Below are 14,208 nucleotides of genomic sequence, written 5' to 3'. Positions count from 1 at the left end.
AAAACATCACCAAAAAACAGTGAAATGAGAGCTTACCGCTAAACAACTTCAACAGTGTTTTATTTGCATTGCTTCAAGAAAATATTATAAGGGTACTAATCACATTAGCTTTGATCAAATTTTTAAATACATTTTGAACATTTTAGAACACGAGAACAATTGACAATGAAAAATATTTGACTTTTTTTTATACACTATTGATATTTTTTATTTATATCCAGGCCTTTACAGTCTTATTTGACCTTACAGTGGTTCTTATACTGTCATGTACATGAATAGGCCTAAAAAGAAATTGCGGATTGGCATGACATGCAGCAGAAACATAGGACCTCAATAGTATTAAAAACGTAAATGAGTTGATTTTAGTGATCCCCCCCGCCCCTCCACCCACAAAATTATAGTTGTTTTGCTCTTGAAAAGTTTTGTGACAACCTTGAATGGTAATTTCTATGCAAGAGAGCCCTTTGCACTGAGGGGCGGGGGCCGGGGGGGGGGGGGGGGGGGGGGGGTCCGAGTGTGTATTTATATTGTTGTTTGCGTCAATCCCTTTTGTTGTTGGGATAGGATAGTGGATTTTTGATACATGTATCGAGAGATCTTTTTCGAAAAATGAAATATATAACAAATACATATTTTGCATGTATACATGTATTTTGTCCAGATTTAAAATGCCTTTTATTTGGTTATATATCTGGTTATATATATGACGCCCCCGACCCCCACAGTAGTACTGTTGCTAACTCAAGCATATAAATTGTAAGCACTGAGAAGTTGAAATTAAAGCCGAAAAAAAAATCTTAACAAGCAGAGATGATGTGCCCAATTTTTTTTTAAAGTAGGCTTCAAAGTTAATAAAGCCTAGAAATGATTAAATGTGCCATTTTGATATGAAGGGCAAATGCAATAAATACGCGAAGAACACTGCAACACATACAATACAAAAGACGACAATCAATGACCTGCATCTCCTCCTACTGGCTAATGTGAGAACTGCCACTGGCATTTAACTCATCCAGTACCAGCCAATTCTAGACCAAGTCTGAAAAGACGTTTAAAAACATCTTTGGGAGTGAATGCGTTAAAATGAGCCTGATCCAGCGAGTTCACCGGCGCTTTGCGGAGAATCCTGGAAGTAGATGACGACAACTCAGACTCGTACAGCGGGAATAGTCAAGTTCCACCTCTGGCCCGAGCAGCTTTGCATCACCACCTTGAAGAACGGGTTGGTTGTAGTGGGCTTCACCTCCATGCAGCGTTTCGTGGCCAAGTTTTGGACCGAATTGCCCTGCATAGGGAACCAGGTTAACAGAGAGAATTTTTTTAGTTTTCAGTTAAACTCCTCAGACTGTCTGAAGTCTCAGATTGGATGTCACAAGAACAAAGTGTCACCTGACTGAAAATCCACTTGGTGTGCCTGATGTTAGACACTGTGCTGCAGTCAAGGAGCTGCGGTGCGACATTGTTGGGAAAGTCCACCAGGCAGCGGGTGTCTGTGTAGCTGTTGCTCAGCTGACCCAGGAAAATCTGGCTGTCTTTGGTGTAGCGCACCAACTGTCGTAACAAAATGGAATGAGGGCATGTGAAGAGCAAGACGAGAAGATATGCACACAAAAAGCTGTATCTGGTCGCCATTTTGCAGTTTTGTGAATTGAACTTAATGTAAATTTAATGTACATCTGGGTTCAGATCCCAGTTAGGTTCAATCGTGACATACAGTTGAGATTCATAGGCAAGACCCTTTACACTGTATACCGATTCCAGGTTACTGCCAGTCGCAAACCAGGATAAAAATTGGTGGTGTGTGTCCAGCAGGTCATCCGCTGTAAAAAATGTCCCAAAACATGCTGCTGACTCGGTGTGTGGATCCCTGAACAAGGAAAGAAAATTACCCCTTTCATGCACCCTGTAACCTGATACCATGATAAGCCGTGCACTGTAGTAACCGCTGTCCTTGAAAGGGTTGAAGTAGTAAAATTAGTATTATTCTTAACCACAGCTATACTGAACTATCCATTTCTTGGTCACTTTGACTCATCAGTATGGGTAGTTGGATTCAAAATCTTCACCCAAACTTCTGGGGTACATCCTCAACAGAGTGCACTGCGCATAAATAACTTGGTCCCTTTCGGACTTAGCTATGTCACTCAGTTTATATCACTTTTAACCCAGCGATTTTAAGCATGGTACGAACCTGGATGTTTTAGTATGGTTCAAAAGTAGCTTTTTTTGCGTTGATGATTGCGACGTAACAAAGGGCCACGGACGGTGGCCTCTGCTCTGGCTGCTCAGCCCAATATGGCAAAGTCAGTCATCATAATTTAGGGGTGCCTTGAGTAATGAGTGCCCTGACTTATGAATCAGAGTTTTACATTAACAATGGTCTGGGACCACAGACGACGTGACTGTGTGGGGCCAATCAAAGTTCACTGACGCTGGCCCGACCGGGCCAGTACAAATTTCATAAATACAATTAAAGTTCTTGGTTTTTAAATACTAAATATTGAATGGTATTTTTTGGAATGAGTTTTACTCATTCCATACTGGAAAAAAATACATCATATTAACAAATTGAGATAATTACACAGAAGCAATGTTTTCTTAAAGGCTTAAATATTACAATAAAAAGATAAATATGAAATAATCATTGAAACTCATTCATTCATTCATCTTCCGAGCCGCTTGATCCTCACTAGGGTCGCGGGGGGTGCTGGAGCCTATCCCAGCTGTCTTCAGGCAGCAGGCGGGGGACACCCCGAATTGGTTGCCAGCCAATCACAGGGCACACAGAGACGAACAACCATCCACGCTCACACTCCCACCTAGGGACAATTTAGAGTGTTCAATCAGCCTGCCATGCATGTTTTTGGAATGTGGGAGGAAACCGGAGCACCCGGAGAAAACCCACGCAGGCCCGGGGTGAACATGCAAACTCCACACAGGGAGGCCGGAGCTGGAATCGAACCCGGTACTTCTGCACTGTGAAGCCGACGTGCAAACCACTGGACTACCAGCCAGTACCAGGTTTGCGAAGGGCCACACCAACTGAGCTAATACTGGCCAGACAGGACCACCACCCAAAAAGGACTTGTAAGTGCTCAAATGGAGCAATTGAGGTACTGGCTTGGCATTTTGCCAAAGAGAGACGGTTGTTTCTTTGTTTTTGTTTTTTTGTTGTTTTTACTTTCCATTGTTCCTTACTGAAGTAATTTAACCAAAATATCTGCTTCAAAACAAAACAGCTGGTTTCTGTTCACTTTGGGGCATGGGTGCTTCAGACTTTTTGATACATCATTTTTTTCTTACTTTACAGGTTGTTTTCCAAAGGAATTGACCCTAAATGAATACTTCAAAACCAAACAGTTGGCTTCCTTTTCAATCCGGTGTGTGACGTGTCATCACAGACCCGCTTCCTTCTGTGCTTTTATTTTGGAGAGTCCACTTCCAGGGACCTTCTGTGTCTTTTTCCCTGTAATTACCAGGCTGGGCCGGCGGGTGCTCCTACACCTGCAGCTGATCAGCAATCACCTCCTGCGTAAAAAAGCTCTGCTGATCTGCAAGCAGTTGCCAGATGATTTTCGCATTATACTATAATGATTATAGGTAGGTATCCAGGCCATTGCTAGTGCACATGCTTGCCATTTTTGTGCATACTCAATTGTTCTTGTTTGTCTTGTTCCAGCACCTGCCCAGCCTGGCTCCACATTTTTCCTCCCCGGACCATTTGACCTTGACCCTGCAACCCATCCTTCCCCCCCATCTCCTTTACTTTTGGATCCTCTGCCATTACCTTTGCCACCCATAACACGGAGCATGATTCCTTGAGACTTTTAGGTAAGTCCTGTCAAGATAGACATGTCAATCCAATTTGGTGTCAATCGGTGACACTGGTAAAGGGGACTTCGTTTTTCTCACATTCCAGGAAGTGTTGCTGACGAATTTCACCCAAAATAAATTCTTCAAACCGAATTGGATGACTTCCTACAATTTGGGGCAAAGATCCTTGAGGGTTTTTGGTACATCCTGTCAGGATAGACATAGCATCTCAATTTTGCGTCGCTCGGTGAAACTGTTTTCAGGGGAGAATTTTTTTTTCTCAATTTCCGGGGGGTGTAACTGAGGAATTTAATCTAAAACGGCTGCTTCAGACCGCAACTGCAGACCATCTAATTCCGATACAATTTGGGGAGCAGATCCTTGAGACTTTTTGGTGCATCCTGTCAGAATAGAGATCTCCACCAAGTTTGGTGACAATCGATTTTGAAGCTGGTGTTCGGGGTTATTGTTATTCATTTATTTGTTTTTATGCTTGTATGATCGCAAGAGTGACGTCTCATTCAAAGCAGTAAAACTCTAGCATCGCCATCACTTATGTTTTTACGTTTTACTTTTGAATGTGCTTCAACTTCTCTTTGTAGACAAGGTAGTGTTGTTTATATAAGCAGCCTACCTGTGGAGACAAGCCATGGCAGGGGAACAGGATGGCGGCGTGGTCCACCTTTTCACCCTGATCCAAACACAGTTTGTCAACCTTCCAGTTGTACATCTGAAATGATAAATATACCCATTTTTCATCTTCAAGCCATCAACAACAGCCAGACAATTACCCAAGTTGTGACCCCCAAAATTTGGGTTGGCCATGTGCAATAGAAAATTTAGACCCCAAAGCCAATTTGATTTCACGACATAGAATGTGGTGGGCATGTCTGTCATCAATAGACCCACAAAAAAAGTCTCAAAAAAGTCGTACCGGAAAAGACGTCTACCATTAGGATTTGTATTGTCCGTTTTAGGCTCAAATGTTTCTGGTTGTGCCCAACCACATTAAAATAAATAAATTTAAAAAACAAATGAAGGTCCCTGAAGCTGGTTTGACTAAGTCTCATAAAATTTGGCAGGTATGTCTATGTACTAGAACTGACCACGTTAGGCTCAATGCTAAGTGTTGCCCAACCACATTTAAGAAAAATAAATCATAAAAATAATAATTCAGCCCCCAATATCTGTTTGATTAATTCACAAAATTTTGGTAGACATGACTAGACTTACCAAAAAAGTCTCAAGAAGCCATACCAGAAAAACACAGGAAGTCCGGCATTTTGGTTCAATGCGGCCATTTTGGCCATATCTAGGGGCTCTTGAAGGACAGACTTGTTCAAGAGATTCTTTCCAATTGCTACCAAGTTGGAACCACATATTTTATAGATGGCAAGGTGACACCAAATTGAGGTGTGGGGACTCACTGTGCCGTAGAGGATGGTGTTTTCGTGCGTCTTCATCTCAGGGTAAACGTTGTCGAGGTACCACTTGAAGTTCTTACACTGCAGTCTCTTCCTGAGTTCCACCCTCTCAGAGATGTTTCCATAATCGATACCATGACCCTAAAGCGCATATCCCGTCTAGTTAGTATTTCACAGACATACCCTCACTTGCAACAACTCTGAAAGAATATATGACCAATTTCCTAAACTCTTTATTTGCAGATGTTTTTATTTTTTTTTGGGGGGGGGGGCATTGGGGTGAATCAGGTGTGTTGGAGTAGGGAGGGTCCTAAAACAGGCAGGATATGGCTCTCGAGGAGCCGGAGTTCCCTACCCCTGCTTTAGATCACTGACTTTTTCAATCTATAACTAAATGTTGTCTGAGGACAACACCAACACCAAACTCTAAAAGTAATCATTAAGACCCCTACAAAGAAGTATCAAAAAGCTATGCTTGAAAAGACACAGGAGGACTTTTTGTTTGAAATGGATATTTGTAGGCTAATTTCCAGGTGTCCTGAAAAGACGAACCTAGTAGATTTTGTTCTCAAATTTGAACTGCGTGTGAACAGAAGAATGATTCAGCTGCCTTTGATAAGAATGAACAGAAAGGCTATGAATCTGTTCCAGCCCACACCAAAAGCACCATAATTGCTCTTGCTGCATGTTTCTCTTGAAGAAAACTGAAAACATGATCAAAGAGAATTCCAAGAAATAAATTTGGTTGCATCCATCCATTATCTGCAGCGCTTATCCTCACGGGTGTGATGGAGCCTATCCCAGTTGTCTCTGGACAATTGGCAGGGATCGCCCTAAACTTTTGGCTCGGACACACATAGACGAACAGCCATTCACGTTCTCAATAACACCGCGGGGCAATGGAGAGTGTTCCGTTAACCTCCCACACATGTTTTTGGAATGTGGGTGTTAACCGGAGTCACCGAAGAAAACCCACACAGACACAGGGAGAACATGCAAACTCCCCACAGGAAGGCCGGAGACAAAATCGAACCCTGCACCTCTGCGCTGTGAGGCTGACGCGCTAGCCAGTCGACCTACCGGGCTCCCATTGGTGGACAACCATCTGTCCATCCATTTTCTGATCCGCTTCTCCTCATGAGAGTCATGGCATTGGTGGATATGTGTCAGTCAAATTTCAATATTGGGCCATCACAAAATCATCCACCCCACCCCCTGAGTGGCTACAGCAGGCATTTGCTTAGTTAAAACACCAGCAAATAACACTACTCCCAAAAAGTGAGAGATGTTGGGCTTTGGGGAGCAAAAGGTACTTGTGCATTTTAGGCTCAATCTGAAATCTCACCCTAAAATTAAATATTCCAAAGTTTTTGGTAGTAATGTATTTATATTGGATTGGATGTGTGAGAGTTACCTCCATTGGAATGTTCCAGGCCATGTAGAAGTCGCGCTTGTATTCGTCTAACCAAACCTCAGCCACACGAATCCCATTGCGCCGCATGAGGTCCGCCAGGGACTGTTCCAGGTAAGGTTTCTTGAAGCGCGTGATATGAGCTACACGGGAGCACGGCAGCATCTCCATGCTGCCACCACACAGCCACACCTGCAGGGGACGCAGTCAGGCAAAATATTACAAAAGAATTGACCCGCTAGCTAGATTGACTTGCTATACCATATGCTTTTCACATTTTCGGTCCATCTTGTTTGTGGTGCTTAACATAAAAGAGCACTGAATGAATGTCGACTAAAATGTGCAGCTGTTGTGACAGTGTAAAAATATTGGATAATTAAAGATGAGTTGAGCTGAGTGCAGTTAGCTTTTCTGTGAGCAACTAGATGGCTAGTTTTTGTGTTAGCTCCTGGCAAGTTGGACTGGCTTACTTGCTGTGATATGCTTTTCACATTTTCAGTTCATATTGTTTGTTATTTTTGACAAGAAGCGGCACGGAGTGAGTGATGACTACAAATGTAGCTTTTGTGTGAGCAAATTGGTAATTGTCTTTTGTGTTCGCCGCTAAGTTAGACTGGCTTGCTAGTTGCCGTATACTTTTCACATTTTCTTGCTCTCCTGTGAAAATCACACTGTATGCCCATTTTTGTAAAACGTTCATGTTATTGGAATGTCCAAAAAATGAACACCTCATGAAGATAAACATTTTAAAAAGACAAAAATGGACATACCGTTTTTTCACAGGACAGCGACAATTTGCGGTCCATTTTGTTTGTGATGTTTGACAAGAAGGAGCACTGAATGAATGCCGACCTCTATGTTAGCTTTTGTGCTGGCTGCTAGCTTTTGTGTTGGCCACTGGTGAGCAATACTGGCTTGCTATGCTTCTGTACGTTTCACATTTTCAGACCATCTTGTTTGTGATGTTTGAGAAGATGTAGACTACTGCATTAGCTTCTAGTGCGTGCTGCCAACCAGCTATTGTATAATTGTCCTTAGAGTTGGTTTTTTGGGGGGCGAGGGGGGTGGTGATGAAACCAGATGGGATACTAACCCGGATACCTAGTTCCACGTTCTCTCCCCCGTAGACTTCCATGCCAGGGTCAAACAAGCCTAGCTCCCCAAAGTAGACTCGGTTTACCACGAAGGAGCAGCCAATCATGGCGGGACTTCTGTCATATGACCCAAAAAATCAGGTTAACAATAACATTTTCTATATAGCGTTTCAACATGACGTCAGACGTATCCCCATTCTTCCATACATCCTAACTGGCAGTGTAACTACAAACTTCTTGTCATGGTTTCCGGTCAGGTTAATGGTAGTCAATCAGTTTTCTTCCACCTGGAAGTAACCCTTGCTCCTCTTGTTTCCAGGCATCATGAGAAGGCGCATTGTAGCTAAGCCGTTCGAATGAGGGATGAGTTACACGTTGTGACCCACCTGATGGGGACAGAGTCATCCTTCAGGGCCTTCCAATCATTTGAGGGGCTGATGTATTTACACCACAGCTGCCAATCGTAGCCGTGGGACGGTTGTCCGTAGGAGACCAACTGGAAGGTATCATGGTCGATGTTGTCGATGGAAGGCAAGATGATCCTTGTGCGGTCCTCTTTGATCCGTGCCAGAACCGGCTCGGCCCTAGATAGATGGGAGTGATCACATTGCTTGGTTAGCAACGGACTTTAACTCTTCACTGTAATGTCAGCATGATGGCATACAAGATCATGCCGACGACCCGTTGTCTTTTATACGACATTGTACTTCATCTGAGACATTGGTTTTCTATTGGCAACAGAGTTCCAATGGCTTTCAGTGACCCCTCATAGTTAAGATCAATTTTCCTTTGATGGGAACAAGGTAATCATCTGAGGGAGGTGTTTGTTTTCAGTGGATGAGTCACTTCACACGTCATCTGAGAGCATTTGCATCCCTCATCAGGAGCTGCTTTTTTGGTTACCAACAGATTTCCGATGGGTTCCGAGGCATTTATTGGACATGGGTGTTTTTCGTGAAAGTGCCTCGCAAGGGTATTGCCCTTTTGATTTGCAATGGGTTAATTTTTTACAATTGCCTGGTTTGTTTTTCTGGTGGAATCTCGTCTCAGAAACTCTTGACGTGTCTTAAGTATTGCTGTTTTGGTATTATAGCAGAATTTCAATGGGTTTCAGTGTACACTTTACAACCAGATTTTTCCCAATTGGAACAAGGGAGGTGTTTCTTGGACGGATGGTACACAAAAGTAATTAGATGTCCTCACCAGAAGGGTGTGAACTCCATGTGGGCATCAAAGATTCCCGTCACCTCGGCGGTAGCCACCTTCCAGCCCTCGATCCTGGCTCGAATCAGACCCTCCCGCTTTTGATTCCTGACGATCTTCACCAAACCAGGGTAGCGCTTATTCACGTACTCCTCCAGCGGGCCTTTCAGTTGTTCTGCAACAGAACAGGAAAGCAGGAACATCATCTTCTTTTGGAAAGTACAGCACACCCTCTGTTGGCACCAGATGTCACTTCTCAAGACATTTGTCCTTGTGTGAGCTGCGCCACGGCAACTTTTGTTGCTGTTTTGTGAAGGGGAAGAAAAACGCCATCATGGAAATTGGATTGAAACATTTGTTTCGCTTAGATTAGATTATGTACATATCACATGAATAACCTGGCACTTGGGGCCAATTTAGTCCAATTTCAGCCAGGGAGTGATGGTCATTAAAAAGACAAATTTGTACATACGATTGAAGATGAAAGTATGCTGAAGCTGTTGCGAGCACACCACAAAGTGAGGCAAACCTTGAGTACTTGTGTCAAAATGCCAGTTTTGCTGAATATCACTTGACCTCTGTGTGTTGTCATCTGTCATCAGAGACTTGGCATGCTGTTAGCATGTCGGTTCATTATCACTGCGCTAACACATCAACTCTGGACACTTCCTGTCCTGTCTTGTCCCATCCTATCCTGTCCTATATGCAACTTGTTTCATTCTTCCTCACAGGCTCTGGAAGCACTGCTTGCCCTCCTTTGTAGTTAAGTATAGTACGTCTTGGCTCGCTTTACCAGTTCTGTTTCCTCCTCTCCCGATCTGTCCTGTCCTTTACTGTACTATTTGTATAATTTTTGTGAACAGTCCATCGCCACTCAGCGGCCAGGCATTTTGGCAAATCATTCGATAGTAATAGCATAGAGCAGTTAATGGGACAATCAACAATGCAGTACAATGGCTGACTGGCGACTCGGCATTCTGTAAATCACGTCACTCACCAGGGATTGCTAAACAAAAGTATTTTTGCTGTTACGCATGTTGATATGGGTCTAACGATGAATCTGGGCGGCTTTTGTTTCAAAAAAATGAGAGTGTGCTCAAAGTAGTTTTAGTCAAAAGATAGTTGGCCGAGTTTAATTAATTTTGTGAGTGACCCCACAACTATTAACAACTTGTAGCTGACACATGTTTTGGTGGAGCGATATTTTGTCATTGGCAACTTAATTATCTATTTGATATGATATAAATTAAGTATGATCCCATCCGTAGGCATCTATTCATAAAGCAAATGTGCACCTGAAAAAGTGATAGGCTGTAGTTATTAAGACATTAATCGTCAAACCACTAAACAGCCTTAAAGAAACAGTGATCAGGACACGGGTATAAAAGAAAAAAATATATATGAGGTCTCCAGCCATCTGGTTCAGAAAGGTTTCTATGGAAACACCACTATCTTTAGAAACTGGATAAGACCATATCGGAAAATAAAGACATTGCTCCAGTGAGTTAAGCTAGTCTGCCTTCCATGCATGTGTTTGAGGCGGGACAGGACGGTGACCAAATCGTCTGTGCCGCTCTCTCAACTGCTGCAGCATTGGACTCTGGACTTTTACTTACTAGAAAAAGAAAACTCTTCATTTTTATTTTTATTTTATTTTTTTTAGCCTGTGTCAGTGGAGTATTCCCTCACCAATCTCACCATGCGACACAACACAAGGCAAAAAAAAAAACAACCAAGCGAGAGCTTTCATAAGTCAGGTGACCTGCTTGTTCTACTGTCATTATTCTCTGTTATATTTTTGATTTTGTTTTCATCCGTCGGTCCCGTCTCAATGCTCATTTTGATTGTTTTCGTACGGGCATTTAAGTACGTGTTTGTTTGTCCGTACCGTCGTCGCTGCAGTCGTCAACCAGAATGATTTCCTTGAGCAGGTGGGCAGGTGTGTGATTGACAGCTGAGTGGATGGAGCGAAGGATGACAGACAGGGCTTCATTGACGAAGATGAAAATGAGGCCGATCTGGGGAAGATCTGACGGGTAGGTGTACTCTTTGCATCTACACACAGACACATATAGACACACGCGCACACACATACTATTGTTGCCTGATGATTTGTTTTGAATGGCCTATATAAACTATATCGTATATGCTCACCCATCCAATTAATCAGAATCGGGTGTTCCAATCACTTCCACTGCCACAGGTGTATAAAACCAAACACCTTGGCATGCAGTCTGTTTCTACAAACATTTGTGAAAGAATGGGTTGCTCTCTGGAGCTCAGTGACTTGATGATGCAGATGACCTATCACAGCATTTTGGACTGCATATTACTAGCATGACATTAGCATTTTGAGTCAACAGCAGTGCATACTTTTACGAAGCAGTGAAGTAAATTTTCATTCTTAATGGAAAAATATGGGCCATGTGAACGACCGCATGGCTTTTAGACCAGTGTCAGTTGGCTGATGGTCGGATTTTTGAACTAACAGCTGTATAGCATGAAAGTCCATTTGATCTCTGATCAAAAAAATTGATGCGAGGTGATTATCTATTTAGTAGCGAGACATGAGCATTTTTAGCAAACAATAAATAGTAAAGCATTAGTTTAGTAGTAATCAATATCCATTCATCCATTGTCCGATCCGCTTTTCCCCACAAGGGCCACGGGGCGTGCGAGGGCCTATTCCAGCTGTCTTCGGTTAGTAGGCGGGGGACGCCCTGAAATGGTTGTTGGCGAATCGCAGGGCACACGTAGTCAAACAAACGTGTTTTTGGAATGTGGGAGGAAACCGGAGTACCCGGAGAAACGCCACGCAGGCACAGGGAGAACATGCACACTCCGCACAGGAAGGCTGGAGCCGAAATCGAACCCTGCACCTCTGCCCTGTGAGGGTGACGTGCTAACCAGTTGACCACTGGGCCGCGTAATCACTATCCGCTGACAACCACATAGCTTTTGGGCTCATGTGAGTAAGATGGCGCTAGTAGTTGGAGCTAACAATGGTTTAGCATTATTTTATCATCTGCACAGCTTTATTATCAGGTTTTAAACTGTAATTTCTTTATTTTATGGCAGAAAGTATTAATTTTCTTTCCGTGTCGGATTGGTACTCACTTGCTGGGTCTGAAGTCCGGAATTGTTCGGTCCAGAGAGATCCTGTCGCTCATGACGGGATCATAGCCGTACTTGATCCTCAGGGTTTGGGCTTTGGCTTTGTCTTTTGGGGAAAGCGTGATGGGAAGGCCGTCTGAGCCCGGAGCGTTGAAGCCCTCAACCAGTCCCAGACGTTTGGAAAGACCTGAACACGGCACAATCATGATTCAGTAATCCGCAAATAATATTGTACAGTGTACGGTACATGATAGTGGCACCTTGTCTTCCAAGTTTAATGCGGACTGCTCACCAGTCAATGTCAGGGCAAACTCTTAAAGCTGCTGAGTTAAACGTAACCCAAATTGATTGATTCAGCTAACCAAGTACTGGTTCCAAAAGGAGCTGAGCCAATGCTGGTTATTAATCCCCAGCACAGTGTGTTGAGGATTTGACCCCGCATGGTTTTGATCCGACAATGGATTAAAAACACCCATACTGATGACTTCAAGCTACCAAGAAATGAGTTACTGGGTTATCGGTATAGCTGTGTTTCATAATAATACGATTTTTATTATGATAACATTTTCCAAAAATAAGTAGCAATGTGCCCTGGTCCGCAAGTCACTTGCAAGGTACGTTTGGCACAGTTTTTGTATTGGGTGACCTTGCTGACACAATCTGCCCATTTTAAATTCAGGCTTTGCCGCTTGACCCCGAACTGAATGCTAGGTTTCACTCTGACTGTGATTTGAAACGTGATCCTGGTGTCCCAAGTTCGTGGTGTTTACCCTCTGAACCATTGAGCTGCCACCAACGGTTTTAAAGAATGTTACATTCAATTGACTTCAACTTCGGCACACAAACATGTTCAAAAGATAGCTAGCTTCAGCTCTTCAGAAAGCCCGAATGCAATCCTCAACCCAATTTGCTGAGTCAAAATAATCAACCCGGTCTGCTCAGAGTCCACAGTTACCCAGCATGTGGGTTAGGGGAAAACCGCAGCATTTTTAAATGTGTAGATAAACAATTTTAGGGCACGAGTTAAAACGGGTGATGTTCAATTTGGTGACGTGACCAGGAAGTACTGTCAGGATTGGTTGAGTCCTACCGCTCAGGTGTTTGAACACGATGTCCTCCAGGTAGCTGAGCCTCTCCTTCAGAGTGTCCTGCACACTCTCGCCGGTTCTCTCCCATGCCATTGTTGTCTTCTCCAGTTCTGGATCAGTCACCGGCTCCATTTGCGTCGTCTTCTCCACCATTCTAGAATCGGGCAGGACTGGAACAGTCGACGGCAGAAGCAGACTATTTTGCAACCATTTGGTGTTGGTCAAGAGAATGAATATTGCCGCCAGCCCCAGAACATTGAGCAGGAGTAGAAACTTCCATTTTCTCCCCTTGAAAGCCATGACGAGAAGACAGTGGTGACATGTGTGAAAGCGGACAAACTGGACGAGGTGTGTGTCATAGAGTCGGATAACGCCCATGTCATTAGTGTGTAATTGGCAGACAAGCGTTGTCGGGAGAATGCCAAAAATGAGGCGATGCCACGCCCCTTGCATGATGCTTGGAGTCAAGTTGTGTGAACCAGGTCTCTGCCAGAGATGCAGAGACCCAATTGTACTCGGCGAATATTCACGGTACAAAGTGTTGAGGGAGATGGCCTTTCTCCGCGTGTTCGTTAATTTCAGATGGTGAGGATGTTGGCTGTCCAAATACAGGCTGGAGACGATGAACAGTTTCTTCAAAGCTTTTATTCGCAGAATATTCCGCGCACCAATGAGTTAAAGACAAATGGCTGCGGTGGTCACAACAATTCACAACATATTTATGTCATCAGAAGGGCGGTACTGAAACTTCATGGTGCGGCATCGGGACTTTTGTTTCTCCTAAACCGCTTCTAAGATTGTATCAACTGGCGCATTCCGATGCTCTGTGCGTCTCCACGAGGTCTCCAGTAAGGAGTGTATCAAATTTAAATTAACTGAGTGCTTCAAGGAAGAAAAATTTCGCTACGGGCATGGGGCAGTTATACAGGCATGATTAAATATGGGTAGAAGACACACTTCAAAAGCCAAAGTCATTTTTGTCAGTGGGGCCACATTGTCGTTGTGAATTCCTTCATTGAAGCCAAATAAAGGTATGATTGTCTCATATTACATAGGCATCG

General features: G+C 43.5%; 1 protein-coding gene across 1 annotated transcript; it reads right to left on the bottom strand.

Annotated features, from left to right (window-relative positions):
• Positions 1-43: 43 nt before the first annotated feature.
• Positions 44-13,530, bottom strand: LOC127608432 (polypeptide N-acetylgalactosaminyltransferase 17-like). Its single transcript, XM_052077495.1, has 11 exons — positions 13,150-13,530; positions 12,063-12,246; positions 10,834-11,000; positions 8,946-9,120; positions 8,129-8,326; positions 7,742-7,859; positions 6,652-6,840; positions 5,241-5,378; positions 4,448-4,543; positions 1,390-1,551; positions 44-1,285 (listed from the first exon to the last, which is right to left on the bottom strand). The coding sequence occupies exons 1-11, from the start codon at positions 13,523-13,525 to the stop codon at positions 1,148-1,150; spliced, it is 1,941 nt and encodes a 646-aa protein (XP_051933455.1). The 5' UTR covers positions 13,526-13,530; the 3' UTR covers positions 44-1,147.
• Between the last annotated feature and the right edge of the window lie 678 nt (positions 13,531-14,208).

This window comes from Hippocampus zosterae, chromosome 10 (genome assembly GCF_025434085.1).
Source record: "Hippocampus zosterae strain Florida chromosome 10, ASM2543408v3, whole genome shotgun sequence".
NCBI lineage: Eukaryota > Metazoa > Chordata > Actinopteri > Syngnathiformes > Syngnathidae > Hippocampus > Hippocampus zosterae.
Note: the sequence above shows the minus strand (reverse complement) of the source record. Positions and strands in the feature narration are given on the sequence as shown.

Coding starts and splice junctions, on each gene's coding strand:
- LOC127608432 (XM_052077495.1), bottom strand. CDS start 13,525: ATGGGCGTTATCCGACTCTATGACACACACCTCGTCCAGTTTGTCCGC. Junction 12,247..13,149: donor CGTGTTCAAACACCTGAGCG/GTAGGACTCAAC, acceptor TGCCGTGTTCAG/GTCTTTCCAAACGTCTGGGA. Junction 8,327..8,945: donor ATGGAGTTCACACCCTTCTG/GTGAGGACATCT, acceptor CCATCTATCTAG/GGCCGAGCCGGTTCTGGCAC.